The 22,606-nt window shown below is 41.5% G+C and overlaps 1 protein-coding gene across 18 annotated transcripts in view; it reads left to right on the top strand.

Moving 5' to 3' along the window:
• Positions 1 to 22,606, top strand: part of DTNA (dystrobrevin alpha) — a 348,338-nt gene that overhangs the window by 281,932 nt on the left and 43,800 nt on the right. For all 18 annotated transcript variants that reach the window (XM_068237333.1, XM_068237332.1, XM_068237336.1 and 15 more), the window contains 2 exons: positions 6,800 to 6,887; positions 16,614 to 16,705. In XM_068237333.1, coding sequence (XP_068093434.1) covers positions 6,800 to 6,887; positions 16,614 to 16,705 — 180 coding nt within the window. The remainder of the gene's footprint in view (positions 1 to 6,799; positions 6,888 to 16,613; positions 16,706 to 22,606) is intronic.

Below are 22,606 nucleotides of genomic sequence, written 5' to 3' on the forward strand. Positions count from 1 at the left end.
GGGGACTGTGACATACAGTAAATGTTATCAGTTTTCCTTAGCAGAGATGCAAGGAAATATGGAAGACCTAGGCTGCCCAAAATCAGGCCTTTAAAGCGCATCCGAGATGAAAAACTAACTATAACAAGTAACTTGTCTATATATCTTATCTAAAGTTTAGATAGTTTACACAGCATATCTAGCTGCAAACAGCTTCAAACGTTTATGGTTATTTATTCCTGTGATACAATGAGGGCAGCCATGTTCTGTTTGTCACATTGTCACAGGCTGAGGGCTGGAGATGCTATCAGCTTGCCTGTGTGTAAATTCAGTCCCCTCTCCTCCTCCCCTCTGCCTCTGAAATCTCTGGCTAGTAACCTCCTCCTCCTCCTGCCCAGACTGAGCTCCAATAAGCCCTTGCTACAGTGCCAAGGCACTGTGAAAAGCTGTGGGTGAGGCTTGTTTAGTTTATAGGGAATTGGAGTATTAAAATAAAACAAAAAAGTATTTGGCTTGAGGAATGAAAGGAACACAATTATGCAATGAGTAAAAGTGTATCTCGGATCCACTTTAAAGTGAAAGTCTACTTTTTCTGCAGTTCAGACAGTCTGTTAAGAATAATTTCATATTATTTTACCCTGATTTATAAGCAGGGAAAAAACATCCATCCCATACACATACTGCCAGCAAAATGACTTGTGCAGAACATATATAACTACAGAAATTCAGTACAGTACATTGAATTAAGGCAGTTCATCTTATTCCAATAAGGTGCTGATGGTTCACACTGGTCCATTTGTCAGTATGAACAGGGATCCTCTCCTGTTCAGATTTTTAGCTCTAAATTACCTGCTGATTGCCAGCGAAAATTAGGTTAGAAGAGATAGTTGGGCAACTAAGACTTAACGGAGGTGAGAGGGGATAGGGGCACATACATGTTTTTTTCTTGCCTTTTTTCCTGATAGACTTTTTTTTTTTTAATTCTCAGTTCAGAACTCTGCACACTGCACACACGCTCATGCATGCTATTAGAAAACCATGTACTTGACTCCTTGGGCTCGATTAAGTAAGCAGTGCTAACTGTTAGCACGCTTCTGAAAAGGCCATTATCACACCTTATCTCAGTTTGGGCGTGTTAAAATCAGATCGCGCGCAAAGATCCGCGCGCAAAGTTCTGTGCAGTGCGCGCGAAATGCCCATTCACATCTATGCGACGTATTGTGCATGCGCAAAGTTTTGCGCACGGGTCTTTGCGCTCGATCTGATTGTAGAAACAGTGCTAACCTGCTTAGCACCCTGGTTAACACGCCTAAAGTCTTTAGGCGTGCTAAGTAGGTTAGCACCGTTTAGTGAATCAAGCCCCTTATGTGCAAAGCCAAGGTAGTACACCATTTTCTGCACACTAGAACAGCAAAACGTATTGGGATGGAACTGATTGCTTCCTACCTGGCAATCATAGGGTTAAACTGATCCGAAGGATTGCTGTTAGCATCTTAAAGGTTAAAAAAATCAAGCTTTGTATGTTTGAATGAGCGTTATACTGTATAATGCTTGTTTAAGTGTTTGCTTTCAAAAGCCTTCACAGATTTAGCTACAAAACTTAACACAGTTACAGAAAATAAGAATTGTGTGTTACAAGTGGACAGTTGTACAATTCATCACTTTACATGTAAGTGGGCTTTTCAAGAAACAGTTAATGCCCTAATTTCAGTTCTTGTATTTACTTTTCAAAGTCAAAAATGTATTTTTATACGTGTACAAATATAAAGACTGATAAAAAGAATAGTATTTTATTTGCATTCTTTGTCTTCCGCTTCTTTGTGTGTGTATGTACGACTTCCTCAATATACCAGTATATGAAAAACGCTATTCTAGTTTCCCTACTTCAAAACTAGAAAACTAGGCACAGCAGCATGGAGAGAAAGAAAGCCTGTATAGGTCTGTTTAGCACTCACTCAATGGAGTGCTCCATCTCATATATATATATATATATATATATATATATATATATATATATATATATATATATATATATATATATATATATATATATATATATATATATATATATATATATATATATATATATATATATATATATATATGTGTGTGTGTGTGTGTATGTGTATATATATATATATATATATATATATATATATATATATATATATATATATATATATATACAGGATCTTCTCAAAAAATTTGCATATTGTGATAAAGTTCATTATTTTCTGTAATGTACTGATAAACATTAGACTTTCATATATTTTAGATTCAAATACACACAACTGCAGTAGTTAAAGCCTTTTATTGTTTTAATATTGAGGATTTTGGCATACAGCTCATGAAAACCCAAATTTCCTATCTCAAAAAATTAGCATATTTCATCTGGCCAATAAAAGAAAAGTGTTTTTAACCACTTGCCGACCGCACACTCATAACGTGCGTCGGCAAAGTGGCAGCTGCAGGACCAGCGACGCAGTACTGCGTCGCCAGCTGCAGCCTAATTAATCAGGAAGCAGCCGCTCGTACGAGCGGCTGCTTCCTGTCAAATCACGGCGGGGGGCTCCGTGAATAGCCTGCGGGCCGCCGATGGCGGCTCGCAGGCTAGATGTAAACACAAGCGGAAATAATCCGCTTTGTTTACATTTGTACGGCGCTGCTGCGCAGCAGCGCCGTAAGGCAGATCGGCGATCCCCGGCCAATCAGCGGCCGGGGATCGCCGCCATGTGACAGGGGACGTCCTGTCACTGGCTGCACAGGACGGATAGCGTCCTGTGCAGCCCGGATTTCCAGGCAAGGCAGCAGGTAGGAGAGGGAGGGGGGAATTTCGCCGCGGAGGGGGGCTTTGAGGTGCCCCCCCCGCCACCCACAGCAGGCAGGAGAGATCAGACCCCCCCAGCACATCATCCCCATAGGGGGGAAAAAAGGGGGGCAATCTGATCTCCCTGCCTGCACCCTGATCTGTGCTGGGGGCTGCAGAGCCCACCCAGCACAGATCAATCAAACCAGCGCTGGTCCTTAAGGGGGGGTAAAGGGTGGGTCCTCAAGTGGTTAAAACAAAAAAAGTCAACCTTCAAATAATTATGTTCAGTTATGCACTCAATACTTGGTCGGGAATCCTTTTGCAGAGATGACTGCTTCAATGCGGCGTGGCATGGAGGCAATCAGCCTGTGGCACTGCTCAGGTGTTATGGAGGCCCAGGATGCTTCGATAGCAGCCTTAAGCTCATCCAGAGTGTTGGGTCTTGCGTCTCTCAACTTTCTCTTCACCATTTCCCACAGATTCTCTATGGGGTTAAGGTCAGGAGAGTTGGCAGGCCAATTGAGCACAGTAATACCATGGTCAGTAAACCATTCACCAGTGGTTTTGGCACTGTGAGCAGGTGCCAGGTCATGCTGAAAAATGAAATCTTCATATCCATAAAGATTTTCAGCAGATGGAAGCATGAACCCACTTTTGAACCAGAAACAGCGGCAGAAGTGCCTGACCTGGGCTACAGAGAAGCAGCACTGGACTGTTGCTCAGTGGTCCAAAGTACTTTTCTCGGATGAAAGCAACTTTTACATGTCATTCGGAAATCATGGTGCCAGAGTCTGGAGGAAGACTGGGGAGAGGGAAATGCCAAAATGCCTGAAGTGTCAAGTACCCACAGTCAGTGATGGTCTGGGGTGCCATGTCAGCTGCTGGTGTTGGTCCACTGTGTTTTATCAAGGGCAGGGTCAATGCAGCTAGCTAGGTAAGGAACAAGTGACCGGGTCTCCACCTGGATTTTGTGCAAAAATGATATAATTTATTATACCATAGTACAAAAATATACACACACGACGTTTCGGCCTGCGGCTAGCTATCAGGAGATTTTGGAGCACTTCATGCTTCAATCTGCTGAAAAGCTTTATGGAGATGAAGATTTAATTTTGCAGACCCAACACTCTGGATGAGCTTAAGGCCGCTATTGAAGCATCCTGGGCCTCCATAACACCTGAGAAGTGCCACAGGCTGATTGCCTCCATGCCACGCCGCATTGAAGCAGTCATTTCTGCAAAAGGGTTCCCGACCAAGTATTGAGTGCATAACTGAACATAATTATTTGAAGGTTGACTTTTTTTGTTTTAAAAACACTTTTCTTTTATTGGTCGGATGAAATATGCTAATTTTTTGAGATAGGAAATTTGGGTTTTCATGAGCTGTATGCCATTGTAGATTCACACTGAAGGCATCCAAACTATAATTTAACACATGTGGAAGTATAGTACATAACCAAAAAGTGTGAAACAACTGAAAATATGTCATATTCTAGGTTCTTCAAAGTAGCCACCTTTTGCTTTGATTACTGCTTTGCATACTCTTGGCATTCTCTTGATGAGCTTCAAGAGGTAGTCATCTGAAATGGTCTTCTAACAGTCTTGAAGGAGATCCCAGAGATGCTTAGCACTTGTTGGCCCTTTTGCCTTTACTCTGCGGTCCAGCTCACCCCAAACCATCTCAATTGGGTTCAGGTCTGGTGACTGTGGAGGCCAACTCATCTGGCGCAGCACCCCATCACTCTCCTTCCTGGTCAAATAGCCCTTACCCAGCCTGGAGGTGTGCTTGGGGTCATTGTCCTGTTGAAAAATAAATGATGGTCCAACTAAACGCAAACCGGATGGAATAGCATGCAGCTGCAAGATGCTGTGGTAGCCATGCTGGTTCAGTATGCCTTCAGTTTTGAATAAATCCCCAACAGTGTCACCAGCAAAGCACCCCCACACCATCGCACTTCCTCCTCCATGCTTCACGGTGGGAACCAGGCATGTAGAGACCATCCGTTTACCTTTTCTGTGTCGCACAAAGACACTGTGGTTGGAACCAAAATCTCAAATTTGGACTAAGACTAAAGCACAGATTCCACTGGTCTAATGTCCATTCCTTGTGTTCTTTAGCCCAAACAAGTCTCTTCTGCTTGTTGCCTGTCCTTAGCAGTGGTTTCCTAGCAGATATTCTACCATGAAGGCCTGATTCACCCAGTCTCCTCTTAACGGTTCTTCTAGAGATGTGTCTGCTGCTAGAACTCTGTGTGGCATTGACCTGGTCTCTAATCTGAGCTGCTGTTAACCTGCGATTTCTGAGACTGCACTTGGGGACACTTTCAAAGTTTTCCCAATTTTTCAAACTGACTGACCTTCATTTCTTAAAGTAATGATGGCCACTTATTTTTCTTCACTTAGCAGCTTTTTTCTTGCCATAATACAAATTCTAATAGTCTATTCAGTAGGACTATCAGCTGTGTATCCACCTGACTTCTCCACAACGCAACTGATGGTCCCAACCCCATTTATAAGGCAAGAAATCCCACTTATTAAACCTGACTGGGCACACCTGTGAAGTGAAAACCATTTCAGGTGACTACCTCTTGAAGCTCATAAAGAGAAGGCCAAGAGTGTGCCCATTCTATCAATATAGCCACACTTGCTTATGCCATTGTTGATCTTATCGGGATACTTTCACTCCTGGTATACTTAAGACCATGAATAGTTTTATTCAGGTTTCCCCTGTGTTTTCAGGAACTAAAACCGTTTCACAAAAGAAGAAAAGCCTTGAGATTTAGGGAAACTGAAAATCCATTCTCACATACATAGAGGAAATATGTACCGGTATACAAAATGTATGTATACACAAGATGCTACTAGAGAAAAAATGTACACATGTATGTGAAATGATATATGATTCATTCCACCGCTTTTAGACACAATCTGGAAGTAATCATACTGCCATGGAGGTTAAAGCCCAAAAGAGCTTTAAAATGACATATTGCCCAGGTCTGTGTCTCATCTGGTTCCTGAGAAAATGGCTGATTAATATTTCTGGACACGATTTGCAATGAAAATTAAAATAATTTGTACTTAACAACAAGGAAAGGCAGAAATCGTATTCCTATTTCTATTCATTACTAAGGGGCACTCCATACACCAAGTTTCATCAAAATCAAAGGACCTTAGTCAGAATCAGTGTGTTGGAATGAAGTGATCAATTTTTCAGACTTTTCTTTGAGTAAAGCACAAAAAGGCAACTCTGTTCATGACTCTGGGCTACTTCTCAAGTCAAATAAAGTACTGATTTAGCAGTGGAACAGAGCTGCGCGAGTACCTGTCAAGGTGTTTCAAAGCTATGAAACCTGTTGTCTTTTGTGCTTTACTCAAATAAAAGTCTGAAAAATTGAGCAGTTGGTTTCATGAAAGAGAGCCAAAACTTAAAAAATATATATAATTATTTATTTACACTTTGTTTAATACTTTTGGCCTTCTCCTGTTGTTGTTAATCCCTAGAGGCAGCTTTCTGGTTGACTAATGGCGCATACACAGGCTCAGCGGATCGTTCAGAAACAGCCTTATCAGTCTGCCGACAGCGCGTACACACGTGCTACTGTCGGCAGAACGTCCGCCCAGCTGAAGGGTCTGGTGGACCCGTCGTTGGCGGAAGTATGGCGTGTGTACGTGCCTTAAAGGCAGCTTTCTGTCTGATTATTTAAATCCAGTTAATGAATTCACTGATAGGTACTGATACACTGTGCAAATAAGAGAAATTGGCCTTAACTGGTGGTAGGGTCATACAAGACTATGGTAAAGATTAGATTGTGTTCTCCTATATGTGTGTATGTGTGTGTGTGTGTGTGTGTGTGTGTGTGTGTGTTTCATTGATATAGTTTGCATATTCTAATATAGTATATTCAGTTTTAGTATTTAAATGTTCTTCATTTGTATTTCCATACTTCATTAAATTCTCTGTGTTAAGGATAAGTTATACTAATATTTTTTGCTTGATTGATCCTGCACACAGAATGCTTGACAGTCCCAGTCGGCTAGATGAAGAACACAGATTGATAGCCAGATATGCAGCAAGGCTTGCAGCTGAGACGTCTTCGTCGGTAAGTACTTCCTATGTAGAACTAAAAACTAGGTAGGACATTCATTATAGTTGTGTAGAAATAGGTATATTTTACAACAAGGTGAATGGTTTTCAGTCACATAGAAGGCAGAAAATCTCTGCACATGCAACCACATATGAGATGTAAAGGGGTAGATGCAGTGCTTAAAGAGAATCTGTATTGTTAAAATCGCACAAAAGTAAACATACCAGTGCGTTAGGGGACATCTCCTATTACCCTCTGTCACAATTTCGCTGCTCCTCGCTGCATTAAAAGTGGTTAAAAACAGTTTTAAAAAGTTTGTTTATAAACAAACAAAATGGCCACCAAAACAGGAAGTAGGTTGATGTACAGTATGTCCACACATAGAAAATACACCCATACACAAGCAGGCTGTATACAGCCTTCCTTTTGAATCTCAAGAGATCATTTGTGTGTTTCTTTCCCCCTGCAGATCTCATGCACTGAAGTTTCAGGCTGCTTGTTTCTTCCTGCAAACAGCTTTGCCCTTGTCTGTAATTCCTCACTATGTGAAAGCTCAGCCAGCTCAGAGGACGATTTATCCAGCTTGTAAAAGATAAGAGAGAAGAGAGAAGCTGCTCTAATCTAAATAATACACAGGCAGTGTGCATAGAGGGGCCTGGAAGGGGGAGTTCATAGCAGAACCACAACACTGAAGAACTTGGCAGCCTTCCAGACACAGGCCGACAAGTCTGACAGGGGAAAGATACATTGATTTATTACAGAGACTGTGATAGCAGAAAGTGCTGCAGTAAGCCAGAACACATTAGAATAGCTTTTTGAACTTGTAGGATGATAAAAAACAGGATGCAATTTTTGTTACGGAGTCTCTTTAAGGGACATTTTAAATTGATTACAATGTGGCTCCTCCATCACGCTTCTGAAGCTGGTAGCGTTCTGTACTTGCGCAGTAAATAAAAATTTCAACAACGCATGCGCACAATGCTCCTGGCCACATGAGCGTGATTGGGGAGGCGCACAGCCAGCAGCGCGCATGTGATCAGTGACTGGATGAGTCAGCCAGCTTACAGAGGTGGACAGGGGGAGAATGGAGAGCAGAATGATGGCGAGGGGCCAGGAGGACGTCAAGGGACTGAAAGAAGCCCCAGGTAAATAACTGGCCACATTACTTTTCACTTTACACTCCCTTTAAATGTTGCTCATCTTGGTTACTTAAAACTAAACACTCTTTTTTTTCATCACATGACAAAGTATGATGGCATTGTGTATTTGTGTATTTGTGTATTGAAACATGTAGTAAACTTATGTAATGGCAATGCTTACCATCTTTTTACATATTTCCTTTGTGCTAGAAACTTTTTTTTTTTTACGAATGATGTAAATGCATTACCATTTATAGCCAGCAGGTGGTGAGCTCCAAACAAGCAGATTCTGTGTACACAAGACGCATAATGTTTATTTATCGTGCTTTTCTCCTGGTCGCACAGCTCCAGCCACTAGGACACATTTTTAGAGATATTAGCAGTGTTAGGGAGTCCTGCCCAAGGTCTCACTGAATAGGTGCTGGCTTACTGAACAGGAAGGGCGGAGAGTTTTCGAACCCTGGTCTCCTGTGTCAGAGGCAGAGCTCTAAACCAGTACACTATCCAGCCATTATGTAGATGGTGCTTGAAACAAAACTGAGGCAGAGAGATAAGTTCACCCATACTTCTAAATCCAGGACAACTGAGGCGAGATGAATATGTAGACTGCCATATTTATTTCCTCTTAAACAATACCAGTTGCCTGGCAGCCCTGCTAATCTATTTGGCTGAAGTAGTGTCTGAATAACACCGGAAACAAGCTCAGCGGATCGTTCAGAAACAGCCTTATCAGTCTGCCTGACAGACTGTACACACGCTCTACTGTCGCTGGAACGCCCGCCCAGCAGAAGGGTCTGACGGACCCGTCGTTCCTGAAAGTAGAGGGTGTGTACGAGCCTATAGAGGCAGAGGATCAGCAGGGCTGCCAGGCAACTGGTATTGCTTAAAAGGAAATGCATATGGCAGCCTCCATAGCCCTCTTACTTCAATTGTCTTTTAAAGGGAACCTAAACTGAGAAGGATATGGATTTTTCCTTTTAAAATAATACCAGTTGCCTGACTCTCCTGTTGATCCTGTATCTCTAATGCTTTCAGCCACAGCCCCTGAACAAGCATGCAGATCAGGTGCTCTGACTGAAGTCAGACTGGATTAGCTGCATGCTTGTTTCAGGTGTGTGATTCAGCCACTACTGCGGCCAAAGAGATCAGCAGGACTGCCAGGCAACTGGTATTGTTTAAAAGGAAACATCCATATCCCTCATAGTTTAGGTTTTTAAGTGTAGTGTTATAGATGCAACTTGTACTAAATACTTGTCCATACCATTTTTATTGTTAAATACTTGTCCATAACATTTTTATTGTAAATGTAAATCATTAGTGTGCTAATTTGTAGGATGAAAGCTTGTATACAGTTTCCAAGATTTTGGGTACATCTGCTCCACAACCAAGTTCAATAGCGCACATTTTCATAAATAATGCCCAGGACCCAGGCACCCTTCTGCAGGCCTTATACTGCTAGTCACATGATATTTCTGCCTCTTTGCAAAGATTCTTAATTGGAACTTTAACCAAGGATTGAACGTCATTCCAATCAGTAGCTAACACCTCCTTTGCCATGAGAAATCTTTACCTTTTCTCAAATAGATTATCAGGGGGATCTGTAGGGCTGATGTTGTGGTGAAACCCCTCCCACAGTGTGATGTCATGACTATAGTCCTGACAGTTTGTTGTCTGTGAATCTCACTGAATTAAAGAGGAACTCCAGTGAAAATAATGTAATAAAAAAGTGCTTCATTTTTACAATAATTATTTATAAATTATTTAGTCAGTGTTTGCCCATTGTAAAACCTTTCCTCTCCCTAATTTACATTGTGACATTTATCACATGGTGACATTTTTACTGCTGGAAGGTGATGTAGCTGCTGCTTGCTTTTTTGTCAGTTGGAAACAGCTGTAAACAGCTATTTCCCACCATGCAACTAGGTTCACAGACAGGAAACTGCCAGGAGTACCATGGTCCTCAGAGTTTCTTGTGGGAGGGGTTTCACCACAATATCAGTCATACAGAGCCCCCTGGTGATCAATTTGTGAAAAGGAATAGATTTCTCATGTAAATGGGGGTATCAGCTACTGATTGGGATGAAGTTCAATCCTTGGTCACGGTTTCTCTTTAAAGGACCACTATCGCAAAAAAAGTAGGCAGTTAAAATCTGAAAGAACCGACAAGTTTTGGGCCAGTTTATATCTTCATAGGGGATTCTCAGGGTTTTCTTTGTTTTCAACAGCATTACATGAACACCAGTTTACTGCCAAAATTGTAAGATACCAGCCAGCCTCCCTAATCACTTGCACACTGTTTTGTCAGTTAGATTTTGCAACTGCTGTTCAGGAATGGCTGTTAAAAAAAAACAAAAAACCCTGAGAATCCCCCATGAAAAGCTGGACTGGCCCAACACCTGTTGGTTCTGTTAGATCTTAACTGCCTACTTTTTTCATGATAGTGGTCCTTTAAGGGCCTGTTTCCACTACACGCAGATTGGATGTAGAATGGATGCAGAAAAACTGACTCCAATGAATGTTTCCACTAAACACGATTCTTCTGCTTCAGATTTTCCCATAGACATTCATTGGAGTCCGTTTTTCTGCATCCATTCTGCATCCAATCTGGGTGTAGTGGAAACGGGCCCATAGGGAAATAATATTTTTTTTTTTGTTCTAACTGCCAAGCACACAGTATCTCCCTCTGTGCATAGAACTCTCAGTAACAAACATTCTGTACAAATCACCTGGCAAAACTTAGGGCTGGTTCAGACGGACGTCTTCCAGCGTCCCGTTTTGCGGCATCTCATTCGAGGGCTTGCGCAGGCTTTCAGCAGCATCCCGTCGCAATTGGGACATGAAGACGCGGCTGTTAATTGACCCTGGAAGCCACATGCGGCTTCCAGGGTCGCCAAGAACTGGGAAAATCAGTATCTGAATGCCGCGTTTGCGTAAGCGACTGTAAACGGCTGATATAAACGCTCCCATTCACTGGAATGGGAGCGTTGTATCAGACGTCCGCGGTAATTACCGCCAAGTGTCCGTGTGAACAGGCCCTAAAGATGTCACCACAAGTGATACATTTCAGAATGTAAATCAGGGAGAGGAGAGATTTTACAATGGGCAAACACTTACTAAATGATTTATAAGCAAATATTTAAAAAAAATCAATTTTCATTATATTAATTTCCCTACAGTTCCTCTGTATGATCATCTCACTGGAATGTCCTTGATAACTATCCCCAGCCCTTTGTGCTGCTCACTTACTCTACCTGTTTGAACTTTTTCAAACAATTACAGGGTCTAATTAAAGTAATTGCATATTAGAATAGAACAGGCTATTGGCTTTAAGCCTGGCCATACTGAAGGCAGTACAGTCTGATTTCAGTAATTAAAAATGCACTTCAAAGTGATCCTATATCAGTTTTTGACATCCTAAAATTAAACATACCTGGAGACAAAATGAGTGATAACAGTACTTTTCTTATTATGTATCTTGTGAGGTGTTTTACAACAACCCTGGCACAAGGTTGAAGATACTGATGTTGTGTCAGACAAGCAGGACAAAAAGTGCAGTGGGGGGGAGTGGAAGAACAATATTATCTGGGTGAAGTAGACTTGTTAAATAGGTGCTTTATTTTGTAACTAATTACACCCTTACATATTACCCAGGAGAGTAAATCTACAGTGGAACTGCCAACTTTGTCAGAAATTAGAGATTATTAAGAAACCAGTACAGAATGATATTCTGAGACACTAAATGGCGAGTTATTATTATCACTTATCATGTATACAGGTATCCTTCACTTTAGATAGCTACATTTAATTCAGGGTATTTCTTAAAAAACAATTGCCAAAAATATAACAACCCTGAAGCCAAATTCTATTTTAATGTTAGTTTTGGATAGTTTAGAAAGGGGTTGGAAAGTGGTGGGGGTTACTCCTGTATGTGTCCTTTTTCTCACCTTCCATGCCAGGGACTTCAATGCAGCTTTGTGGCTTTCATTTTGAAACCTCTTTTTATTCAGAAGAGTAAACATGACAGAATTATGCATCCATTGATCTGAAACCATAATATAAAACAAAATTAGTTTAATAACCATGGTCACACAGGTTTATCATAATAAGAACAAATAATAAGAATCATCTCGTATGTCCATGGTAAACAAATTGGGGTGACAGGCAACATAGTCCACATATAAAGGGAGCCATGTATGAAATAGCACAGAAAAAAATTCTTAGATTAAAGGGAATCTGAACTGAAAATAAACTGATGAGATAATGCATTGTATTTGTAGTACAGCTAAATAGAACATTAGAATAGAACAAAGCAAAAAGTCTCATATTGTTTCCAGTACAGGAAGAGATAAGAAACTTCAGTTGTTATCTATGCAAAAGAGTTTCTCTGAGCTCTCGGACCCAACTTGGGTCTGAGTCCGTCCTATTTTCTGAAGCACTTATACATCAAAGAAGCAGTCAGAAAAAGATTTAGATAAGGTTTTACTGCAGGGGAGTTCCAATAGTCATTAGCTCTGCTCTGTTTCATAGTTTAAAATACAGTGTGTGATACTACTTTTTACAAGTATCTGCAATTAACACATGCTCTGTATATGCAGTTAGATGTCATCCCTACGGATCTGAAAGACTCTTGCATCCTTGACATCCTCAATGGCTCGTACTCCAAACACTTGATTTCTGTGCTTTATAATATGATTATCAGCCCTACAGCCAGTGTGTTCAAGTTCGCGTAGAGTAATTTGGGAAGCAGATGTGGGGCCCGTGGATGATCAGGACAAGGAGGATACCCTTGACAGGGTACTTCAGGTTTCCACTCATGCTCCTGACCAACTTATTTACTTATATGTATTACACAGAGCGTTTTTAACTCCAATTCGATTATCAAAATTCAGGCCCACTGTTTCCAAACTGCCCTAAGTGTACAACTGACCGTTAAACTTTTTTTCTACATGATCTGGTCCTGTCCAGAGGTCAGTATGTACTGGATACAAATAACCAAATTTATGAATGATTTTATGGGCTGCCCAATCACTTGTGACCCGAGGGGCTTGTCTTTTAGATATTTTCCCTGACTCCCTTGCTGAGAAATACAAGTACTGTATTTTTCACCTACTTTCTGGTACTTTTTCATTTGCAAAGTGCTGAAAGGTTATTTTAAAGAGAAGATGAAAAATTATCTCCTAGGAGAAAATGCAGGAGAAAGATTTTTTTGCATACGGGTCCGGGCATGCTGTATGAGGGAGGAGGACCACTGGACACCAGGGTCTCTCTATGGGGGATGGATGGGTGGACCACTAGACAGAAGGTAATGCTGTATGGAGGGAGGGGGGACACTGTGTGCACAAGTGTAAGTACAATGTAACTTGAAAAATGAGCGTGATGAAACGTTGTAGTTGCTCACACTGGTGTATACTGTATTATTGTATAAATGAGACAGATACTACAGATGGTGCAAGCTTATTGGAATATTTATACTGAATTCCATTGATGCTTTAGGATAGCTGTACACATTTCCTTAGTATTCTGTGTGTACGTCACCAGGTACACTAGTTGCAACACAGGAATGTTGTCCAATAAGTCATCATGTTCTTTCCTATAGGCTATTCCTATGATGCAATAAAATTATGGATGGCATGTTGCAGATTTCTGCATCAGATTCTGAATGCAGAAAAATGGACTCCAATGATTGCCTATGGGCCTGTTTACACTAACATTTTCATTGTATGGTAAAACGGATGCATGATGCAGAAATGTGCATCAGAAAAATTGCGTTTAGTGGAAACAGGCCCATAGACAGTCATTGGAGTCAGTGTTTCTGCATCCAGAATCCGTGTGTAGTGGAAACAGGCCCATAAAGATCAGCTGTTTTTTTGAAAGTATAATTTTACTATAGAGATCAGTGGTCAGTTAGATTGTTAAAGCAGGGGGCGTCTGATAACATCTCTTGCACACAGTGCATTAACGTTTTATACCCATCCTACTCCTTTTGTAGGTATATCAGCTACATATCCTGTCAAAATGTAGACCCAGAATGACTTTATCCAGCTAGTTCATCCTTTACCTTGGTCACAAAATAGTTAAGCTGTTCTGCCAAACATCCAATTGTGTACAGTTATTTCTGAAAGTGTATCTGTTTTATGCACCTGTATTTCCCAAGCAATTTCAGTTTCAATAGACGTTTCTGGGGTGGTTGCAAAATGGTTGACCCTTTCCCTGTGTGAGGTTTGGAAGGTTTTGTTGGATGCTTAGATCAAACATGACTACAGTGATATACATCTACTAACATCAAGTCAGCTTAATGATGGCAAGCCAATACAGCACAGCGTGTTGGGCCTGAGGAGTATAAAGCCACGGCAGTGTTCTTTTCTTGGATTCCTTTGTTTGTGAAATCTTTCAAGGAATCCGGCAAGCATCATTTTTATAAAATAAGATCTACTTTAACCCAAAACCACAGTATATTTTGTATTACTCTAGCAGATGACAACTCGCATGGCACAAATGAATGCTTTCAGCGATGGTATGATTGCAGATGAAAATAGAAATTTGTGATGGGTGAATCAAGTACTACTTTTTATCTTTTACAGTGGTTTGCAAAAGTATTCGGCTCCCTTGAAGTTTTCCACATTTTGTCACATTACTGCCACAAACAATTTTATTTAATTTCACGTGAAAGACCAATACAAAATGGTGTACACGTGAGAAGTGAAAGGAAAATCATGCATGATTCCAAACATTAAATAAATAACTGTGAAGTGGGGTGTGCGTAATTATTCAGCCCCCTTTGGTCTGAGTGCAGTCAGTTGCCCATAGACATTGCCTGATGAGTGCTAATTCCTAAATAGAGTGCACCTGTGTGTAATCTAATGTCAGTACAAATACAGTTGCTCTGTGAAGGCCTCAGAGGTTGTCTGAAAGAATATTTTGAGCAACAACACCATGAAGTCCAAAGAACACACAAGACAGGGATAAAGTTATTGAGAAATTTAAAGCAGGCTTAGGCTACAAAAAGATTTCCAAAGCCTTTAACATCCCATGGAGCACTGTTCAAGCAATCATTTAGAAGTGGAAGGAGTATGGCACAACTGTAAACCTACCAAGACAAGGCTGTCCACCTAAACTCACAGGCCGAACAAGGAGAGCGCTGATAAGAAATGCAGTCAAGAGGCCTATGGTGACTCTGGACGAGCTGCAGAGATCTACAGCTCAGGTGGGGGAATCTGTCCATAGGACAACTATTAGTCGTGCACTGCACAAAGTTGGTCTTTATGGAAGAGGGGCAAGAAGAAAGCAATTGTTAACAGAAAAGCATAAGAAGTCCCGTTTACAGTTTGCCACAAGCCATGTGGGGGACACAGCAAACATGTGGAAGAAGGTGCTCTGGTCATATGAAACCAAAATGGAACTTTTTGGCCAAAATGCAAAATGCTATGTGTGGCGAAAAACTAACACTGCACATCACTCTGAACACACCATCCCCACTGTCAAATATGGTGGTGGCAGCATCATGCTCTGGGGGTGCTTCTCTTCTGCAGGGATAGGGAAGCTGGTCAGAGTTGACAGGAAGATGGATGGAGCCAAATACAGGGCAATCTTGGAAGAAAACCTCTTGGAGTCTGCAAAAGACTTGAGACTGGGGCGGAGATTCACCTTCCAGCAGGACAACGACCCTAAACATAAAGCAAGGGCAACAATGGAATGGTTTAAAACAAAACCTATCCATGTGTTAGAATAGCCCATTCAAAGTCCAGTTCTAAATCCAATCGAGAATCTGTGGCAAGATCTGAAAACTGCTGTTCACAAACGCTGTCCATCTAATCTGTCTGAGCTGGAGCTGTTTTGCAAAGAAGAATGGGCAAGGATTTCAGTCTCTAGATGTGCAAAGCTGGTAGAGACATACCAAAGACTGGCAGCTGTAATTGCAGCAAAAGATGGTTCTACAAAGTATTGACTCAGGGGGCCGAATAATTACGCACACCCCACTTTGCAGTTATTGATTTGTAAAAAAAATGTTTGGAATCATGTATGATTTTTGTTCCACTTCTCACGTGTACACCACTTTGTATTGGTCTTTCACATGGAATTCCAATAAAATTGATTTATGTTTGTGTCAGTAATATAACAAAATGTGGAAAACTGCAAGGGGGCCGACTACTTTTGCAAGCCACTGTATACAGTATAATTCCATCATCTTCCAAGGCACTGTACAGAGTAAAGTATGAACATTGATGGGTATAATAAACAAATGCCAGAAATTCAAGTTGGTGCAAATGTATGTAGTTTTAAAATACATTAAAGTGCAGCTGCTGTCTAGCACAGATGTTCACACACACATCCACTTCATCCACACCATGCTTACTGCCAGTACCGGCTAGACGGACTGGGAGATTGGTCGTGTGGTGCACCACACCCTGAGGAAACCCTTGACCCAGGGTCGGTGAAATGCGTTGTGGGCATGGCCTACTCTCACTGCGGGAGTAGGCTATGGACATGTTGGAAAAATCGATCCGACAGTTAAATCTGTCAGAAATTAGTATCGTGTGTACATAGCATTGGGAGTATGGCGTTGTACAATTTGCTGATAAGGTTGTGTTTTGTTTTGTTGCAGCAGACACAACAGAGGGGCCCAGATATCTCCTCCACTATTGATGCAAATAAGCAGCAGAGACAGCTTATCGCAGAGCTGGAGAATAAAAACAGGTATGAATTAGATTAACTACAGCCATAAACAAATGAGGATAACTTCTGGTTTAATAAGAGTGTAGGGACTGATGTTACAGAAAGAGTTAATTGCTTACAGGAAGTTAGTAAGCAGACAGGTAGCTACTATTTTCTCATTATAGGAGCATGTAACTGCACTATTGATAATGGACCAATGCTTCCTGTGGAGAAAGTTTTTACTAATACGATTTGCTCTCTTAAGTGCTGTTGCCTAAACATGGTTAAAATTTCATAAAATTGGGCACGGATCAATAATGCAGTATACTTGCATTATTGATTTTAACCCTGTTTTATTCTGGCGTGCCCTTCTTGAAGGCAACCTGAAGGGACACTTGGCATGAGATAAATATGTCTATAGTACCAATCCTACTTTGAAATGCTCTGCTTACTTTTTCTTTTCTTTCTTTCTTTTTTTTTTTTACAAACACTTAAGATAGCTGAATAGCGATGAAAAGTTCATTAGGCCATAATTTCTTTGTATGGGAGCTGAATTGAGCAGCAGTCAGGTCAGTGTGACTTATCTGAGTTTTGAACCCTTAAAGAGAAACTCTGACCAAGTATTGCACGTCATCCCATTCAGTAGCTGATACCCCCTTTTACATGATAAATCTATACCTTTTCACAAACAGACCATCAGGGGGCGCTGTATGACTGATATTGTGGTAAAACCCCTCCCACAACTTTTGATTACGTACTCCTGGCAGTTTCCTGTCTGGTAACCTTGCTGCATTGTGGGAAATAGCTGTTTACAGCTGTTTCCAACTGCCAAAAAAACATGCAGCAGCTACATCACCTGCCAACAGTAAAAATGTCACCAAGTAATAAATGTCAGAATGTAAATCAGGGATTTAAAAGATTTTACAATGGGCAAACACTGACTAAATCATTTATACATAATTATTGTAAAAATGAAACACTTTTTTTATTACATTATTTTCACTGGAGTTCCTCTTTAAGACCATAATAAAGAAACTGGCATTCCAGGAGAGTACTATTTAGAATTAGTTAAGCAGAAACATTTACACTAATGTTCAGTGGCTGCAGTAATGTGAATTTATAATATTACAGGTTGCTGCACCGCAGAGGATGTTTGACTAACTTCTGGTAGAATAATATTTATCTCATATGCAAGAAGATGCAATAACACTCTTGGGCTAATAAAAGACTTTGAGCGTGTCCTTGAAGCGCTTTAGATGTGGGTCTGGCAATATTAGCAAGGTGGCCCATATGTTTAGTGATGGCCACAATTGGACTTGAGTCCATATGTAATTAACTTTTTCTCCTGAGTTTTCTTTTGGGTGGTAATTATTTCATCTTCTCTTTAAAATAATACAATTTTGCAATTCAAAAAGTACCAAAATATATGTGAAAAAGTACTACTAAAATTATTTTGGTATTTTCTTTTTTGCTGGTGGTTTAAAGGGGCTTTTATTGGCTCTGAAATTTTCACCTAGGAGAAAACACCGGGAAAAATGTAATTGCGTACGGGTTCTAGATTCAACAGACTAAGGCCCGGTTCACACTTGCGGTTTTGCAAAAACCGCACCGGATGTCCGGACCACACCGGAGCCGGATCGGACCTGAACCGTACGGTTCCTGTCCGGATCCGGTCCGGTTGCATACGGTTTCCGTGCGGTATGAACACGGTTGCGGTCCGGATCCGGATTCTTAAAGAGATAACAACCTGTATAAAAACAAAAAAAAATGTTGGGGTCTGGGAGGTCAGCAGAAGGGGGACCTGTGGAATCAGGCCCTCCGCTGTTTAGCACTCACCTCCACCTCCAACATGCTGCCAACATCTCCAGCTCGTGCTGCTCCACTCCAAAATGGTTGCCCATGTGTCCCCGATACAATATCGCCGCAACAATCCTCATAGGAAGTGGGGTAGAACATCCGGATTTTTTGCCAGTGTGTTGTGCGCTCTCCGGTTCTCATTGGTTTCCATTGGCCGGATGGTGCAGTCCGGCTCCGCCCCGGATACGGCTGCCGGAGGAGCCGGACCAAAAAATAGCGCATGTTGGAACGGACACCGGAGTCCGGATCCGGTCCGGCTCCGGTCCGGACGAAACGGACACATGTGAACCCTGGCATAGACTTACATTGCTATGCCGTGCGTCCGTTTCGTCCGGCCAGCATGCGGTGCGGCTCCGGCACGGCTATTCCGGATAGCCACCGCTAATGTGAACCGGGCCTTACTCAAACCCTTAGGCCAGAAACCTACTAGGAGCGATTTTCTGAGCGCCTTGCGATTTGAAAACTTTTGAAAACGTAATGCTATGGGTGTGATCCCACTTGAGCGATGTGATTTTATAAAAAATCCCCCATAGCATTTTATTAGCAAGAGCCTCTTCGAATCACTAGCGATTAGAAATCGCTCCTAGTGGGTTTCTGGCCTTGGGGCTGGTTCACACATCAAGAACTTTTTTTCTTTTTTTAAGTGCTTGTGATTTTAACCACTTTATCCACCACTACAGTATATCTACATCCTCGGTGACTTCATCTAAGCCACGAGGATGTAGATATAAGGCGTGTAGCTTAAGCACAGCTGTGCAAAACCTCCGGCACTATCTGCTGCAGCATTAATTAGTGAAAGTGAATATATGTTCTCTGAGCTAATAAAATTGATTTTTACCGTTAAAAATGCTTTTATTTTCTCAATTCATAGTGAAAAATACACACTGTAGCATTATTTCAGAATCAAATATCCTCACAATAAATTGTAACAGGAACATAATCTAGGTTTTGTGATAAACAATAGAAATGGCAAACACAATTTGCGTTTTTTTATCTACAGTAGCGCTTTTCATTTTTAAACTAGAATTGGTAAAACTGAGAAATGTTTAGTTTTTTTTCCTCCTTTCCCCATTAAAATGCATAGAAAATGAAATTGTTTGAGGGAAAAAATGCCTTACAATGGAAGCCTTGTTTGTCCTGAAAAAAAGATACATATTTCATTTAGGTGTCATAAGTAGGGATAAAGTTATTGCTGATTAAATAGGGACATAGCTAAAATGTCAAAATGGCGCTGGTCCATAAGGGGTAAACAAAGTCAGGATGCAATGTGGTTAAAGCTCTTGCTAATGTTATCCTATGTGTGTGTTCACACTGGAGCGATGTGATTTTATAAAAATCTCCCGTAGGATTACATTTGCAAGAGGTTTTGAAATCACTAACACTTAAAAAGCTCTTGTAGTGTGAACCAGCCCTTAGCGGATAATGATACAAGCAAATTCACTTATATGTTCCAAAGGCAAAGAGCTTTTACCATTCGCTATACCCCAATACAAATACACATTATTATTTTAAATTTTTTTTTTTTTTTTTTTTTAACGCCTACATATTCCATAGCACTGTACAATGTGCAGAACATACATAGCATGAGCAGTTCAACATACTGTACAATCGGGAAAACCAGTGACACAAGTACCAATACATACAGTTGATATGTAGTTTGAATAACCTCACCAATACCGATAGAAGTTAATTTGATAAAGAAACAGAAACACAAGGGGGAGGTCCCCACGCTTGTGGAGTACATTTGTAATCGGCGCCGGTAGACTTGGGTGCAGGATACAGCCGGTATAAGGCTGATCCTGCTTCTGCACAAGTCCGGGCCGTGTTAATTACTATTCCCCCTCCAGGCCGCCATGGATGGTAGGGAATGAAATAATTCGGCTTCCAGCTATTGCTGGAGGCCGAATTATTGTGATTTTTTAAGCAACCTCGGCTCCGTCTTCTGACGGCGCCGACGTTACTCACTGAGCGCCGCTATAGACTGATTCCTATTATAGTCTATGGCGGCGCTGGCTGCGCCCAACTCTAGCAGCGCCTAAAAGCACTGCTCCGCGCTTGCAAGCTTAAAATCTAGAGGGTAGTGGGGTTGAGACACACTGGTTGAGTAGACAAAGGGGTTAGCAGATGAGGCAGTGAGCTTTCAATTGTAGCTATAGCAAATTATAATGTTATCTGAAAAGGTATGTCTTGAGGGTACGTTTGAATAGGCAATTTCTTTAATTTGAACTATTATGTACAAACACAGAACCCAGTGAACTCACACCCTCTCACAAGTATATCCAATTTTACTCAAATCGCTTACCAAAGTCAGCCCAGACCCTTTTAGAAAAAATGGGAGAGATCTCCAAACGACCATTAACTCCAGAATGCTGGGAATAGATCTGCACCGTTACTCCCAAAATGTCTCTAGCTTGCATCGCACAAGAAAGGAATTAAAGAATATTTGCAAAATGGTATTAGGTACCCTGCACTACTTCACAAATTCTCTCTAGATAAGCCAGGCAGTGATAGTTCACCTAAGATAATTATTTCAAGGCACATGAACTTCTATGCTCTTAACGATCACCTATATTATTTCATTTATTAATGAATGAGCTAGGAATCCCATGTATGAGAACATAACCAAACACCAGAGCCTGTAGGGGCCCCCAAGGAGTGTGTCCATCCCCTCCAGCTATGGTGAACCCCATAAATGCCTGCAGGGAATGAGTAAGTGAGGCACTGTGGGGAGAAGTCCAGAGCGGTGCTGCCTCCTATGTCCTGCCTGGATTAGGTAAGACCCCAATGTGTGTACACTCTGGATTTGTAAGGGAAAGGTGGAGGGGAATAATGAGGTCTCCAACAATGCTTTAGGGGACATATGATGGACACCTAATGATTTTGTGTGGTGGGATGGGTCCTGGGAGTCAGCTCGGAGGCTGTGGGGTGGGGGGGGGGGTCATTGCTAGAGGGGCCCTAAGTTACTTTTGCCCCGCGGCCCCATTGTAGCTAGAACCGGCCCTGGTGTCGGTTAGCAATGTAGGGGTTGCTTTGCAGTGAAGTGGCAACAAATCCACCTTTACCACATACAAAGCATTATGCCCACTGTGACTGTTGGTGTCTGCCGATTGGACACCTCCTGACCCACTGAGGTGTCTGGTAATGAAGTAGCTGGGGTTTATAGCACCAACTGATTCCTTTGATGTATTGACCAGAAAAGCACCCCACCTCAGCTAAAGCATACAGGGGTTTTTGCTAGACCTCCTTAGTGGACAAAATCTTATAGAACATCTGAACTGAGAGTGATATATGGAGGCTGCCATATTTATTTCATTTTAAACAATGCCAGTTGCCTGGCTTTAATGCTGATCATCTGCCTCTAATATTTTTGCCATAGACCCCAAACAAGCATGCAGATCATGTGCTCTGACTGAGGTCTGATTAGACTAGCTGCGTGCTTGTTTCAGGTGTGTGATTCAGACACAACTGCAGCCAAATAATTCAGCAAGATGCCAGGCATCTGGTATTGTTTAAAATGAAATTGAAATGGCAGCCTCCAAATCTCTCTCTCTTCAGGTGTCTTTTAAAATGTAATAAAAAAAACACTAATCTTGATTGTTGGAATCTTTCATTTCTTCTTAATGTTGATTGACATCTTCAGGGTTCTTCCCTGGGACCTCAGTCTTTATCCACCAGCTTGCTTCAAACTGTTTATCTCATTGGCCTTGTGGCATCTTCTGTTTCTTCAAGTCTCCTGGCATCCCTGTTTTTAAAAAATATTTTCAGCATGCTTAAAGAGAATCTGTACTGTGCAAATCTTACATAAATAAACGTATCTGATTGTCGTCTTCTCCTAGCCCCTTCTGACATTTTCGCCGCTCCCCGCTGCTTTCTTGGTGATAAAATCACTGTTTTATTCATTGGGTTTGTAAACAATGAAGATGGCCGCCAAACAGGATATACATCATCAGAGCAGTTGCCTATTTGCAGTGGCCCCTCTCAAGCCTGACTTGACTGCTGGAATTTTACTCCCACGTGTTGCCTTAGCTGCTTGTCTGGGCTCTGCACTGATCGCTCTGCACTCACAGCTGCTTGAATACTCACAGC

This window comes from Hyperolius riggenbachi, chromosome 5 (assembly GCF_040937935.1).
Source record: "Hyperolius riggenbachi isolate aHypRig1 chromosome 5, aHypRig1.pri, whole genome shotgun sequence".
Taxonomy (NCBI): domain Eukaryota; kingdom Metazoa; phylum Chordata; class Amphibia; order Anura; family Hyperoliidae; genus Hyperolius; species Hyperolius riggenbachi.